General features: G+C 39.3%; 1 protein-coding gene across 1 annotated transcript in view; it reads left to right on the top strand.

Annotated features, from left to right (window-relative positions):
* CELSR3 (cadherin EGF LAG seven-pass G-type receptor 3) overlaps nt 1–16,280 on the top strand; it is a 147,951-nt gene that overhangs the window by 117,455 nt on the left and 14,216 nt on the right. The window contains exons 38-48 of the mRNA XM_087954169.1: nt 111–291; nt 2,489–2,628; nt 4,226–4,336; nt 5,096–5,271; nt 6,220–6,384; nt 6,476–6,628; nt 10,716–10,798; nt 11,510–11,657; nt 12,756–12,869; nt 15,674–15,751; nt 15,992–16,087. Coding sequence (XP_087810295.1) covers nt 111–291; nt 2,489–2,628; nt 4,226–4,336; nt 5,096–5,271; nt 6,220–6,384; nt 6,476–6,628; nt 10,716–10,798; nt 11,510–11,657; nt 12,756–12,869; nt 15,674–15,751; nt 15,992–16,087 — 1,445 coding nt within the window. The remainder of the gene's footprint in view (nt 1–110; nt 292–2,488; nt 2,629–4,225; nt 4,337–5,095; nt 5,272–6,219; nt 6,385–6,475; nt 6,629–10,715; nt 10,799–11,509; nt 11,658–12,755; nt 12,870–15,673; nt 15,752–15,991; nt 16,088–16,280) is intronic.

The following is a 16,280-nucleotide window of genomic DNA, read 5'->3' as shown; positions in this document are numbered from 1 at the left end:
GTGTAAACACAAACACACACACATAACTACAATAGGCAACACCAGTCATCGCTAAATTAATGTCAACCTCATGGACTTAGCATTGATGGTGCTTCATCTTTTCTTCCTAGTCTCAAGGCTGAACCACAAAACAGGTGGAATCGCTGCAGTGGGCATGGAGGCAAATGGAGACCCAGGTCACTCCAAGGCAGAAAGGGCAGGTGAAGTGCTGAGTGAGTCTGAGCTAGAGAAGATCGGCCTGAGAAAACAGATTTCACGGGTGTCACTTTCCACCCAGATCAGAAAAATAAGGTAAAGTATTGCTAATCCATACTCATAGCATGAACAATCAGGAAAGCATGTTTCAGATTATGAAACGATGACTGAGAAAGGGCCTTGGGAAACATGAGGAAAGTAAGCTATTGTTTCTAAATGGCAGGTGCTTGGAGAGAAATAATGACAGGAAACAGGGGGTCCTTGACTTACAATAGTTCATTCGGTGACTGTTCAAAGTTACAACAGCACTGAAAAAAATGACATGACCATTTTTCACCCTTACCCTCATTATAGCATCCCGATGGTCATGTGATCAAAATTTGGACACTTGGCAACTGACTCATATTTATGACTGTCACAGTATCCTGGGATCAATTATGGTCATAAATCAAGGACAAAAGAACACGTTGCCCTCAACTCTGAGGGAACAAAAGAACAATATGCCAATGCTACAGCATATAAATGGTTTCCCATTCATGAAACTCTTTGGTCTCTCTTTTATGTTTAGACGTTTGTGCTATTGCTGAGGTGATTAAACTATCCCAGTTCTCAAGACCTCCCTAATTTGGGGAAACTTTGAAGTTTGTACAAACAGAAACTATTTCTACAATAAGTTTGACCATGGGGTAGAGAAAACAAAAAACTGAACTGGAGAGAAGTGTAAACATCACAAAAGAAGGTATTGTGGACTGGAATAGGGAACACTAATATAGTATTTCATACTGCAACGTTACGCTCCAGGCTGTGCTCCACAGAGAGTGTGCCTCAGAAAAAGAATCACATGGTGCATCCAAATAATTAGAAAGCTTGTATATAAGAGGACGTGAGATGGGATTTTTGATCTATGGAAAAAGGTTTTAGCTTTCTCTTTAGTGCCCACTTGCAAGGCTTCTTCTGTCTGCAAACATTCAAACTTGTCAGATTTTTCTCATGCATTATATATACATGCGTGTATATATGTGTGCACGCGCATATATACATACACACATACATAAGCAATTTGTTTTACAAAGTTAAAAAATCTGAAACAAGAAAGAAAGAAAGAAGAAAGAGAAAAAGATGTTGATAACAATAAAAAGCAAAAAAGAAAATATTTGAAGAAGCAACTTCAATCTTCTTTCTTGCAGTTATAGACAAATGAGAAACCCCTTTTCCCAGTGGTGGGATTCAAATATTTTTATTACTGGTTCTGTGGGCGTGGCTTGGTGGTGTGGCAGGGGAAGGATACTGTAAAATCTCCAGTCAGAGGTGGAATTTGCCGGTTCTCTGAATTACTCAAAATTTCTGCTACCGATTCTCCAGAACTGGTCAGAACCTGCTGAATACCACTTCTGCTTTTTCCCCTTCTAAATTAGATAACACGGTTCCCTTGTCCCCATATTCAGCTCGTATTAATCAGTAAATTAAAGGTATGTGGTAACTGTTCTCTACATATATATTAAATAAGCTAGTTGTTTGGTCTGTTTTGCCTCAACAAAGATTGCAATTTTGTATCTCTCCAAAAGGAAGCTTCCATTGTTACACAAAAGACAAAAGAAAGTAACCTTGAAAGGACTTGAGCTAGACATTGATTGACTTTCTTCATGTACTTCTTTATATTTTATTGGTGATATTTCATTGCTTCTCATAATTATTGTATTTCTCTGGCTAACTTTGCTGCCTATCAGGTCTGGGAAAGTGCGTGAAGAGATGAAGCTGCCCTCGGTGGAAGTGTCCATATGGGCCAGCACCTGGAAACTAGTACTGTTCAGCTCCTCCGCTCCCCTCCCCTCCCCCTCCCCACCTCCATTATTTTTTAAAAAATATGATTCTTTGGATTGTAGCTAACTATTTTTTGCCAAGGGCTGGAACAAAATCATGCCTAACAACTGCATGCTCTGTTGCACTTTTAGAATAATAAAAAAAAAGGAAAGGGGCGGAAAGGTTATGGCCATTTGTTGCACACAATTAGTTAGGAGTAGGTGGAGCAGCTCCACCTCTGCTTTTAGTCGTCAAAATGTCCAGAATTCCAATATTGCAACTCTGGAATTTGATCTTTTACTGCAGGATAATGTGGCATGGCTGTTGTGTTTTTTCTCCTTGAGTGCACATCTATCATAGGTTCTGGGAGTGATGCACAAATTTACCTCATGGAATGGAAGAGATTCCCAATTCTTTCATTGCCCCTCAAACTCCATGTAAATTGAAGACCCTGCTTTCCTCTTGCAAAGGCCTTTGTCCACCTCTTTTCCAGATGCTCAGGATCAACTGCAAAGAGCTTGCTACTTCGATTCCTGCCCATCCTTAGCTGGTTGCCACGCTACCCAGTCAAAGAATGGCTACTAGGGGACATCATCTCAGGACTCAGTGTAGCAATTATGCATCTCCCACAGGGTATGTTATCTGAGATCTTCTTGTGGGTCCTGGGATCTTGAGAAAAAAAAAATCCTCTGACCAACTGTACTGGCCCCGCACACATTTGAGTGGAGAACAAGAGTTGTATAAATAACCTTGCTGTGCCATTATCATCTGCTTTTCAAGACATCGCTTGCCCCTTTCTGCTTGCTTATCTATCTATCTATCTATCTATCTATCTATCTATCTATCTATCTATCTATCTATCTATCTATCTATCTATCTATCTATCTATCTATCTATCTATCTATCTATCTATCTATCTATCTATCTATCTATTTATCTATCTATTTATCTATCTGGTGCTGTACAGTATAATCTATAAAATTAACATTCAAATCAGAATAATGTAAGATAAAAAGTTTAAAATTATAAAAATACCATTATAAAATTGCAAAATTCCAAGATGCGGAGGGGGGGTTAGCAGATGTTAATACAGGTGTGCATGTGGGGGGAGGGTGTCCCATGGCTGTGTGGACCTCTGTGTCCTCAATGCAATGCCAGGTTTTGACCCCTTTGTGGAAGGCTAGAAGATTGGGAGCTTTCCTCACCTTTGGTTGGAGCAAGATGTTCCACAAAGCAGGAGCAGTGGCAGAATAGGCCCTCTTTCTTGATCTCTTGCCAATTGCAATTCTCTGACTGACAGGTTCTGTTCCTCTGGACTGAACTTTCCCAAATAATTTCTGATACTAAAGCTATAGTAATAAATGAATGCTAGGTAGAAATAGGCACAGAAAAGAAGTTGGAAAGCTAGATTCCACTGTCAAAATTCAATAGCAATATGATTGACTTTAGCAGGGTGAACCTGGCTTGGTTTTTATAGAGATTGTAGGAAGCCTCTGGAAAACAAACCTTCACACATCATGCCATCTTGCTTTCTCTCCACAGTGACTTAAATGAATTACTTCTAAATTTCCTCACTGAGATTTGGGGCTATGTGGAAGAGGCTTTATAAAGATGGTAATGAGGGCAATTTGCTTTCCAGGGCTTTTCTGTTCTCATTCCTTCTATAAATCACACCAAATCTAGGAACCTGAAAAACCTGGAAGTCCCAATCTTCCTTATTCTTCTGGTAAGGGTGCCTGTAGCTTCCCAAGTGGTTATAGGATCAAATTGTAGCTCATTATCCTGGGAGAATGTCCACTTCTGCTGCAGGAAAACTTACTGAAAATCTGCCTTTGCTTTTGAATCATTACTTTTGAAAAAGATGGAACTAAGTGGCTATTGGAAAAAAAACCTTGGGGAAAAAATGGTACCGTATTTGCCGGCGTATAAGACGACCCGGCATATAAGACGACCCCCCACCAAAATATGGTATTTAGTGGGGAAGAACTGCAGGTGTAAGGTGTATTGATCTGGGGCTTATGCAAATTGTGGTTCAAACATCTGGAAAGTAGTATTGCCTATTCTTGTCCAAAGTATTTGACACACATTAGCAAGTTGGTGAGGAATTACAGGAGGAGGCCATAAATATTTCCTACACAAGTGCTTGATGGATGAATAAAAACTAGAATGAGTGAAATAAAAATGAAGCGCTAATGGCATGTGTGGTAACTTCCACTTCTATTTTTCCAAGGTTTGGCATATTCACTCCTAGCTGGGTTGCCTCCAGTCCATGGTTTGTATTCAGCCTTCTATCCAGTTCTGCTGTATTTCTTTTTTGGGACGTCCAGACACATCTCTGTTGGTAAGCAAGGAATGCTCATTTAAATGCCTAATAAGATCACCTTTACTAGAGGGAGACCAATAGCACCACTAGCAATGAACCATAGGATTAGAATTCATAAATTTGGGAATCCCCCCCCAAAAGACTTGAGAAAAGAGTATCAAAGAAAGCACTTATTTGGGCAACTGGAAGCTGTAGCTGCAGCGATATCCTTTTTAGACTCTGTTTTTAAAATGTGCTGAGTTTTCCAGTTGGCTGGCACGGTACTTTTTCCACATTAAGCAGAAGAGAAGGAGAAGAACAGTGAGGAGCAGAGGTGGTATTCAACAGGTTCTGACCAGTTCTGGAGAACCGGTAGAGGAAATTTTGAGTAGTTTGGAGAGCCGGCAAAATACCACCTCTGACTGGAGATTTTACAGTATCCTTCCCCTGCCACGCCCACAGAACTGGTAGTAAAAAAAATTGAATCCCACCACTGATGAGGAGGGCGAGCAACAGCAGAAGAAGAAGTAAGGGAGGGACAAATGATAGCACAGAAGAAAGATGGGACAGCAGGACCTTCAAAGTATCTTGTTCTTAAATTTGACAGCACCTAAACATAATATTGGATAGTACGTCTCTGTTAACAAATTTGGCAGCACAAATTAATTTATTTGCCCAATTGATAGATGTTTGTTGTATCATACTATGTTTAATAATATGGTCTAAGAAAATAGACATCCTTTCCAAAATCTTTTGAGATTAAAAAGGTTCACTCAGACCTTGGATATCTTCCCACAGGTCCATTTGCTGTCATTTCTGTGATGTTAGGAAGTATGACAGAGTCACTAGAACCAAATGGGAAATATCTGGAAGTGATTGTTGGCACCAATAAAACGTTTGTCAATGAGATCCGGAGGGATGCAGCCCGAGTGGAGCTGGTAGCTTCAGTCACCTGCTTAATGGGCCTATTTCAGGTAAAATGGGTGATAAACATGCAGTAAAAACCTGATTGTGGTCAACTGTAAACTGAATCAATACCTAAAATCTAAAAATGAGAAATATTGAATTTGCTTTGGTTCTGAGGCTGAAAGGGTTGGTCCTACTGTTATTAGGCAGGGTGAAGTAAAGGTAAAGGTTCCCCTCCCACATACATGGTAGTCGTTTCCGACTCCAGGGGACAGTGCTCATCTCTGTTACAAAGCGCTGTCCGAAGATGTCTCCATGGTCATATGGCCAGCATGACTAAACACCGAAGGCGCACGGAGCTCTGTTACCTTCCCACCAAAGTGATGCCTATTTTTCTACTTGCATTTTTACATGCTTTTGAACTGCTAGGTTGGCAGAAGCTGGAACAAGTAACGGGAGTTTACTCCATTACTCAGTGCTAGGTATTTGAACCGCTGAATTGCTGATCTTTCTGATCAACAAGCTCAGCGTCTTAGCCACCGAGCCCCTGCGTCCCTTGAGGTGAGGTAGCTGCAGTTAATGTGGACAGTGACACGGATATGTTGGAAGATGAGCGGATTAACAGGAGATGAGGGTGTCAACAGGAAGAAAAGAGAAGACAAGGTAAGGTGTATCATGCATATGCAGAGAACTGTGAGGAGTGAAAAATCCCATTTCCTGAATAGTTCATAAGTGTGTGTTCTAAGAGCTGCTGATTGTGCGTTGTGAGTGACTGAGCAGATGCTTCCTGCTTAAGTAAGGAACTGAATTTAAAAATAACTGGATTCCAGGGAGTGCAATGGCTTCCAAATTATTGAAACTTCTGCTTTCCTGCTTAGCAATAGTTAAGCATTTGTTCTGTTTTCTGGGTCACCATTAGCTCTCTGGGCTAATGATGTCTTAAGAAAAATATGCTAGAATATCCTGGGAGAGTTTCGGTTTCAGCAGGTGTAACTTCACCAATGATCTGTTTTTAGGTTGCCCTTGGCCTGCTACAGTTTGGATTTGTGGCCACCTATCTTTCAGAGCCCTTGGTGCAAGGTTATACCACAGCTGCTGCAGTCCATGTGCTGGTTTCCCAGCTAAAGTATGTCTTTGGAATCAGCCTGGAAGAGAAATCTGGACCATTGTCACTGATCTATGTAAGTACAGACAGACACACAGAAGTTGTGTTTCATCAGTATTCTTGTGTCCCCAAATTATGACTTCCTCTATCTTGCTATTTTCCCACAGACCTTTGTGGAGATTTGCTCAAAATTACCTGGCACTCACACTGGTACTGTGGTCACTGCTTTGATCTCTATGGTTGCCCTTTGCCTCATCAAGCTACTCAATGACAAATTTGATAAGAAGCTTCCAACACCTATCCCCATTGAACTTCTCACGGTAACTTGTTGGGCGATGCTATAAGATTATTGGCTTGTCTGTTTTTTCCTAAAATGACTATGGAACAGCAATACAATCAGTGGTGCAGAAGTCATGACATAAATCTGTTTAAATCTGTTAAAATTACAAGAAAAAACCAATTAGCATAATATCCCCAAAATACCACCCCTCCAAAGTCTAATTATTAAAACAAGATGAAAACTTCAAGGAAATAAAATTATTGGCATTATACTCAGCAGAAGGTGAATGTTTAGGTATTTATAAGGAAAATGCACCATATTTTAGCTGCCACCAGCCCCAAAAGTATGCCTAATGTGATTTACACAGCTATCTATTTCACAACTGCAATATGAATATATTAAGTAATGGCATATATTGACATATATTCAATAGCGGAGGAATGAAATTGGAAATATTTTACTCCTTAGCCACATGTTTCATAATTTTCCCCTATTGTCACATAAAAGGTCCAGTTGAAAAATGATGTTAAATCTTTCAGCCAAAGCTTTCAGTAGCCACAAATAGGCCTGGTTCTCACGTTCTACATGTCTGCTCTGGGCATGAATTTCCATGCCAGGATCCAGAAGCCTTCCTGATCACTTTTCAAGATTCTCTTTGGGAATAAGGTTTGGCTGGAATGAGTTTTTAGTTGGGGTTTAAAAAAGAGCAATCATTGGAAGGAATTTGTTTCCAAACAATTCTGGGAAGGAATTAGTATTAGCTTCTATTACATTGTGGTAGAGAGGAATAATTTTTTTATTTTGTTTCCTTGGAAGAAATACATTCTCTTCATTGAAATGAAGATTTTATTTTTAAAGAAACAAAGGCAAGAGAAATTGAAAGAGTAGGAAACAAAGAGTTTAGAGAGCTCCTTCTTAAAATCTAAGTCTCAATTTCTAAGCATTCAAGTATGCTTGATTTTAATCAAAAAGCCAAGGATTTTGGTGATTTGCCATCTTATTGAACTGTCTGTTATTATAATGGTTAATTACTTCGATAATGTCATTTAGTTTAGGTAATTTCCTCTTTTAAAAGTATCTCTGTGAGATTTAAGTTGCTGAATGATATTTTTAATTATGCACACTGCTGCTTTATTGCTGTTATGGTTTATCACACCATCAGCCAGATGTTTAGACTGGATTTGGTATTTTTGTCCACCTATTGATTCCTTCCCAAGAACATGGGATAGGCAGATATGGATGTTTGATGATATTACAGGTATCATCGCAGGCTGTTCTGAGCAAAACTGCCCTTTGCAATTGACTGGTGATGAATTTGTCAATGCCAATGATGTTTTGTTGTTATTATTACTGTAATAAAATAGGATTCTGTTTGGTTTTTTTCATGACAACAACTTACCAATTTACACACTCTTTCAAAAAGAACCCAAGGTTAAAACAAAATGAAACAAAATGAAGAACTAAGCAAAACTGAGATATTTTGCAAACTGAGAGATCACTGCAATGCCTCTGTTGTCAGCAGCCATTAGTGCTGCATTTTCAGAGTCTCATTTCTGAGACCCAAACGAAAAGGGTTAGAGTGCTGCAGTGGTTGAGTCTCCTCCGCTCTCATTATGCACCTGAGGAATGCCTAGCTCAACCTTCCCCAATCTAGTGGTTTTTTTTTTTAAAACAAATTTTATTAATTTTTGAAATCAATACACAAACAAACAAAACATAGAATATAACAACATAAGAGATCTTTTCTGGAAAAACAAATAAGGCATCTTATTTAAAAACAAAATAATTCCAAATTATCATATTTCCATACAAACACAATTTCATATGTATATTTATCTTATCTTCAACTTCATATCTTTTCCCAACTTCTCTTTATTTCTCCCTTTCCTTCTATTCAATTATATTTCTTTTACCTTGAATTATATATATTCATTGTATCCATCTGCCTTATTTACAATTTCATTATTCTCTGCCAACGTTCTTCTAGGGTTTTGATTCAAACATAGACAGACATAACACAAAACATAAATACATAAAACTTCTTTTTGGAAAGCGGCTTACCCCGGGTTACATCTTTTTGTACAGACATAAATCAAATTCATGCTCACAAATATACTATTTCATATCTTATTTAACATTCTATATTCTCTATATGTTTTCTCTCTTCTATTCACTCTCTTAATTCTATTTTATTTATTTCACCTCAGTTTAAATAATTTTACTTGCATCTTTTGTCCGTTCACTTTCAATTATCTATTTATCTTTTCTTTCTAATACAATATTTTTCCTGTGATCACTGGTTGAAGTATGACAACTTTTTATCTTTCCCCTAAATTAAAAACTTAGAATAATACATACTTTCCATGCTGATTCTGCTTAGTACATTCTAAATACTACATTTTGAAATAATCAAACAAACAAACAAAAAAGAGTATTGAAGTTTATAATATAGTAAAAACAATATTTCTTAGGAAATTCAACTCTATTGTTAAATCTTAAACATTTTTATAAATTCCCTTTATTGCATTATTAACTCATGTAATATTTCAATTTTCTAACTCAGTTTCAAATACTAATATCTACAATACAGTCTTATGTACTTTCGCAGAATCATTTTTTAAGTTATATTTTACCCTTTGTCTCTGAAAAAAACTTTTTTTTAACATCTTGTTTCAAACCTTTATGACTTCTCTTTCCTTTTTCCTTTCCTTTCTTATCAATTCTAGCCTTTTTGCCCCCCCATCTCTCAAACCCCACTCTCTTAATCTTCCCTCTTTGTTGTATTTCTCTTTTCTGTTGCTTTCTGACATTATCTCAATTTTTCTTATTTTTCCCTTTCTTGGTTGCTTTTTTAAGTTCTGAATTCTCCATTCTCTTTCCCCCACTTCTGTTTTCTTCTTCCACTAAGATTATTTGTCCATTAAAGGTGGCTTCTTCCCAACCTTCTTCTTCATCCTGTTGTTGTATTTCTTGATAAGTAGAAATCGCCATTTCTAAGAAGTGAAAAATAGATCCAGAAGAGCCCTTGCCTTCTTGTTCTTCTTCTTTCAGCTTTTGAAATTCCATTTGTAGTTCTTCAACCGATAATGCCATTTTAAAAAAAAAAAAGACAACCCAAATGTTTTTGATCTTTCAAGAAATAGTTCCCAAGAATCCCAAAGTCACAAAGCAAATCCAAATCAGAACAAATTGTTTCATTTAGCACTTTCTTCTTTTTATATTTTCTCTTCCTGGGGTAGAATTCAATTACACAGATCCAAAATAATTTTCTAGAAGTTTTATCACCATTTATTTCTAGTCTCATAAAGTCCAAGCAGTCTCCTTCAATACAATCTTAAAGTAAGTTCTTTACCTCTTCCCTCCCACTTATAGAAAAAAAAAAGATTAAGAATTTTTTTAGTTTATAATTCCAATATTCAAAGATCTTTTACCTCCTTGGCTTTAAGTTTCAGGTTTTTTGTGCCCAAGCAGGTTTTCCAGATTCCCTCTGCTATTTCCGTGGGGAGGGAGAGTGAGAGAAAATAACTTTCCCTTTTACTTTTCTTCCGCCACTTTTACAGCCTTCTTTAAGAAACAATGTATCATTCAAGCAGTTTAATTTCCAGGGTATTTAAGAGTTCCTTGCTGTCCCGGTTCAGCAAAAAAAAAAAAAAACTTTCACTTTCTCCAGCTTCCTCCTGCACAAATCTTACCCGGCTGCAGGCTTCTTTGTGGCGGCCATTGCTGACCGCCGCTCCACAGCCTTGGGAAAAAGGAGTTTTGCTGGCTGGGGAGGGGGTTTGCGATACCCCCAAGCCCCTGTCCGGATCTCCTCTCTCTTCGGTTGCCTCTACGGGGCAACCATATCCTCCAGAACCAAGTGGATCGGAGGAACTTCGGCAGCGAGCGCAGCAGGAACCGCGCACGATCGCGGATTTCTGCCGCCGCCGAAGCCTTGCAAAACCGGAAGCCCCCAATCTACTGGTCTTGAGAGATCTTTATGCTAGCTGGTGTTTGGGAAATTCTGACCCAACAGATAAGAATGAGGCCATCATATTAGACACATTGCAACCTATTAAATCCCTTCATCTGTGAGCAGCATTAAATTACAAAAGAATATTATTTGCCTCCCTGCCTTCTTTTTTCAGATTATTGTCTCCACAGCAATCTGCTATGGTGCCAGCCTGAACAACAAATTTGGGATTAGTGTCGTGGGCGATATTCCCAAGGGGTAAGTGTTTCTTGCTGCTTCCCCAAATCCACTGGTCTTAGAGCCATAATAAACCAGATTAATTGGTTTCAAAGCTGATAGGTGTCTCATTTGGACTGCACAAAATGGAGGTTCCCTTCCTGTTTGCTGAATACCCAGGACACAGCATATAAGTGATACTTGAGCAGGGTCCGCAGGATTATCTGGGCCACTATGCATCCTCTTCATGACCTGTTTTCCTTGTTACCTTCTGGGAGGAGCCTTCGTGGTATCCAAAGCAGAACATCCAGATTCAGTATAATACACACAGAGAGAGAGAAAGATAGCATGGATATGTGTGTGTTATTTATTTGCATGGGTAGATATATGCTTTCTTTTGTGAGCAGGCAACAGAATTTCATTTTCATTTTTATTTTTTAACTTTCATCATACCTTCTTATTTATCTTTCTTTTGTTCATTTCATGTCTACCTTCCAATCAGCTATACCATAAGTTCCAAATCTTGTCGTACTCTGACTCCTCTTTGTTTTTGAGTTCCATTGACAACCTGAATTTCATTTCTAATGAGGGCCAGTATGCTCACAGTAAAAAAACAACAATAATAAAGATTATCTTATCTTATCACTCCTCTTCACAGCCCGGCCCTGGGAAATTGCCCGTTCCTCTCTTGTTTTGCCTTGCGTTACCTGTACAGCAGTATTGCCTTGGGCCATCTATGTTTCCTTATTGTAGATTGAGATCTCCTGAAGCCCCCAATGGAAGCTATTTTGGACAGACGATAGGGAACGCTTTTGCCATTGCTATTGTTAGCTATGTCCTTTGCATCTCCCTTGGGAAAATCTTCGCACTCAAGCACGGTTATAGTGTGGACAGCAACCAGGTAAGACGTTTGTTATGGCTTTCCTTATCTTGGCTTCCTGAGGTTCTTTTCCTCTTCTCTGTTTGCCTTGATTTCATTTTCTCTCTTGATTGCCTTGTCCACTGTCTATGATCTACTCCTGTTGCAGGTAGTTCTCAACTTACAACCATTGCTTAGCAACGGTTCAAAGTTATGAAGGACCCTCCCAGGAATACTAATGACCTAGCTCTGAAATTCCAATGTCTGCTCCCCCCACTCCCCTGCAATACCATGACTGCAGGTCAGGTGCTTAGCAACGGGCTGCATTTAATGCATCCTGCATGACCACCTTTTATGATGGCTTTGCCAAAACCTGCCATTTACTTCCAGTTTTCAGCCAAACCGCTCCGTAACAAACCATCAATTCACTTAACAATTGCTGTGCTCATTTAATACATGCAGTGAACTGCTTTGTGATCACAGTTCAGTTAACCACAGCCACAAAAAAGGTTGCAAAATCAAGTTAGTCACATGAGTGACCTATGTTATATCTTGTTCAGAGTATTGCAGTGTAAATTCCGCAACAGAAAAGTACACACAGATGACTGAGGCTTCATTTATAAAGTAAATTTTTCAATACCACTTGTAGATTTCTCCAACATGGAGCAAACTCAAACAGAAGCAGACATTCAGAGCAGAACAGCAACTCAGGAGCTCAGAAACAGACATCAGTTTCACTTTAGTTCAGCAGACAAGCAAGACACACAGCAGAGGAGAGAAGCAGTTTCATTTTCAATAGACAGACTCAGAGCTTAACGTAGCTTCAGAGCTGCAGAGTTTAATATAGAGCCACACCTAGGCTACTTCTAGTTTCAGTTTCAAAACAGTCCTCATTGGCTGACTTCGTTGCTATGCCTATTCATTGGCTGACCTTGTTACCATTCCAGTTCATGAATATACTTTGACATAACTGTTATGGCTTATGGCTATATTGGGCAGGCTCCATTATAGTCCTAAGTCGAGAACTACCTGCACTGTACTTCTAAGTCAAGGGATGGGCATACAGCCTCTTCCAAACGGGTTTTTCCCCCCTCTCCAAATAAAGAAACGTACATTGAGCTCTTCTCAACTCTCTTGCAGGAACTGATAGCCTTGGGGCTCAGTAACATCACTGGTAGCTTTTTCCATTGCTACAGCATCAGCTGCTCCATGTCCCGCTCCCTAGTGCAAGAAAGCACAGGAGGACACAGCCAGGTAAAGCCCAGATAAGCCTGTAGCCGTTTTCTGATAGGAGGAAGGAATTGTGCAGAAGGTGGAATCAATCAAATGGGTGGATCGAAGAACAGCTCAGTGAGAACTAATTGAAAGGCATGCTGGGATAGATGAGATCACTCGGAGGAATGCAGTGGTACAGTTAGCTTTAGAAATTACCTCAATGAGTCTTGCAGTGGACTGAGGTTGGGCTTGTTTATCCCTAGAAGATAATTTTATTTATATTATGGAATATAATAAAAAAATACATTTAGAGTATTTTTTTAGTATTTTGCTGAGTGAGCCGTGAATCTGCTCACAAATATTAAGTTGCCTTGAATATGCTGCTGGAATTAATATGGTTCGAGCCTTTATTTCATCACTATTCTCTCTGAATGCATGAGACAAATAAATGATTGAAGGCTGTTTGGCTTCCTGTTTTTTGAAAAAAACAAACCAATATCCACCATGCCCTTAAAAGTGAGCAGTTTTCTACACTAATGTTTCCAGATCTTTTTTGCACTATGACTCCCTCTATCTCCAGACTGCTCAGACAATTGGAGAGACAGGAAATAGAGCTCAAGGCCAAGTAAATAATAAAAGTAAATATGTCTCAAACTGAGGCAGACATCCATTGACTAAGTATATGCAGTTTTCCGATAATGATATGGAAGAAGTTTGCCATTTACTTCCTTTTTTACTTTCCAGTTATAGTATCATAAATTGTGATATTTAGAAAGTACTTTTGGAGATCATTTTGTCCAACCTCCTGCCCAGTGCAGGAATCAATTATTGCAGCATCCCCCTAAGCTGGCCATCTCATCACTTTTAAAATCCCTAGCAAAAGACAGTCTACTGCCTCTCAAGCAGTGGTGGGATTCAAATTATTTTACTACTGGTTCTGTGTGCGTGGCTTGATGGGCATGGCAGGGGAAGGATACTGTAAAATCTCCAGTCAGAGGTGGGATTTGCTGGTTCTCCGAACTACTCAACATTTCCGCTACCGGTTCTCCAGAACTGGTCAGAACCTACTGAATACCACCCCTGCTCTCAAGTCAGTCTCTTCCACTGTTGGCTCTTAGTGTTAGGAGTTTTCCCTGATGTTGAACTAAATCACATTTTAAACTTATTCTTTTTTCTCTTCTCTTAAGAAACATCTCTGAACAATTCTGCCCTGTATTCTACATGACAACTCTTCTGATACTTGAACTCCTCTTGCTGTCTTCTCTTCTCCAGATTCAACACATCCATTGCCTCCAACCATTCCTCATAAATTGTTCCTTCCGAAACCTTGACCATCACGGTTGCTCTCCTTTAGACTCACTTCAGTTTCAATATACCTCCTAAAATGTAATACCCAGAACGGGATGCAACATTCTCAATGGAGATGCCAATATCCCATCCAAAATATTCTAGTTTATATTCTACCCAAAACGGAGTAGAGATGATTGATTTCTCCACATTTTCACAATTCAGTGATGCAGCCTAATATTGGTGTGTGTGTGTGTGTGTGTGTGTGTGTGTGTGTCTGTCTGTCTGTCTGTTTGTCTGTTTGTCTGTCTGTTTGCAGCTACATCACACTTTTTGTTTATATTCAGATTGTGATGCATTCAGATAATCTCTTGTGTAGCATTGCCAAGTGTGGGGCCCCTATCCTATATTTATCCCCAAGACATTTTCTACCAGAATGTAACACTTCGTTATTGGCTGTGCTGATAATCATCTTTCTGACCAGCTTGTTAAGGATCGCCCACATAATCTCCTAAGGAGTTTTTTTTTTTTTATTCTCTCCATTTTTGGGTCTTCTACAAATTTTACAATCTTTTTTTAATCTCTTCGTACAACTCATTTTTATATATACGGGTCAGCACTAGGCCTAAAATGAAGCCTGTAGTACATTACTTGAAACTTTCATGTATCTAGTTTGATTTAAAAAATCATTGACATATTCTTATTAGCTACCTTTTTTCAGTCACCTCTATATTCCTCTAATATTAGTATTACAGCCTGCTTTACTAGAATCTCATGGGTGGGGGTGTCAAAACCCAAGGCCCACAGGCCAGATACGGCCCCCGGCGTGCTTAGATCTAGCCTGTGAGGCCACCCTACAATCAGCAATGGACCAGCCCACAATGCCTCTGCTAGCAAAAACAGAGGGAGGGCTGTGCGCTGTGCACCACCACCACCACCACAGGCTCCATTTTCGCTGGCAGAAGGCTGCAGGAGGCCATCACAGTCGAAAACAGAGCGAGTGATATCGAGCTGGCCATGCCCACCACGCCCACCCCTCAAGGTCAAACACAACCCTGATGCGGCCCACAATGAAATTGAGTTTGACACCCCTGCTCATGGAAGTCAGGCACTTTGCTGACATCAAAATACATTGTTCCACGTCAATCTCCTAAATTGGTCTCTGTGAAAAAGGGAAATCACATTGGATGGGCATGACTTGTTCCTGATAAACAGGCACTGCCAAGCAAGACGTTGTCTTCTGAATCCTCACAAACTGTCTAATAATCTGTTCCAGAGTTTTGCTCAATATCAGTATCATACTGACCAATCGGTCATTACCCAGGTTCTTTTTTCTCTTTTCATAGTTCTAAAACTTTCTGTCGTCTCCCATCCATGTAAATAACCAGGCCTGACCCTGCTTAGTTTTGGGGGCCTAAAGTCAGCCAAGTGCTACCATCTGCTGTCTTCAAAACCTGATAACAAGCTGAAACTGGAGGAAAGTGAAATTTGGGGTTATTTTCTTGCATTGTGCAGCCTGCTTTGCAGTCAGTCGTTTCCTGTTTTCTATTTTGCAGGTGGCTACAGTCATCTCCTCTCTCATCATCCTGGCAACCATTTTGAAGATTGGAGAGCTTTTCCACGAACTACCCAAAGTATGTTCAAAAATTAGACTGTTCTTTTTAAAAAAATAAGTAAATATCATTGAGATACAGTGAATATTGAAGGAAATATTCTACAAATACAGTGATAATATCAATATGACTTTATGAGGTTTGTATTGCTCCAGAAAAGGTTTATTTTTATTGGAAGACTCTTCCATTCTTACCCATTACTTGAATTGAAACTTCCTACTCTAGATATTATAAAATAGTATCTTTGCCATTTTCTTTTAGGCCGTCCTAGCTGCCATTGTTATTGTCAACTTGAAAGGCATGTTCAAGCAGTTCAAATGTATTCCTGTACTTTGGAGATCTAATTTTATCGACCTGGTAAGTAGAAGACTTCAAGAAGAATCCGAGGGCAGAAAGAGACTGATGGATGGCCATAAATTCTGCTTTGGACAAGGAGCTAATTTAGGTTATGCATGCAACAGGGATGTATGATGCAGTGTAGGAAGTTAGCACCACCCCTCTCCTGGAAAATTGAAATATCCTAGGAAATATTAAACAGGCAGAATATTTC

The sequence above is a fragment of the Notechis scutatus genome, chromosome 2 (assembly GCF_049901735.1).
Source record: "Notechis scutatus isolate UNSWTSFEM ecotype Mainland chromosome 2, rNotScu1.2, whole genome shotgun sequence".
NCBI classification, from domain to species: domain Eukaryota; kingdom Metazoa; phylum Chordata; class Lepidosauria; order Squamata; family Elapidae; genus Notechis; species Notechis scutatus.
Note: the sequence above shows the minus strand (reverse complement) of the source record. Positions and strands in the feature narration are given on the sequence as shown.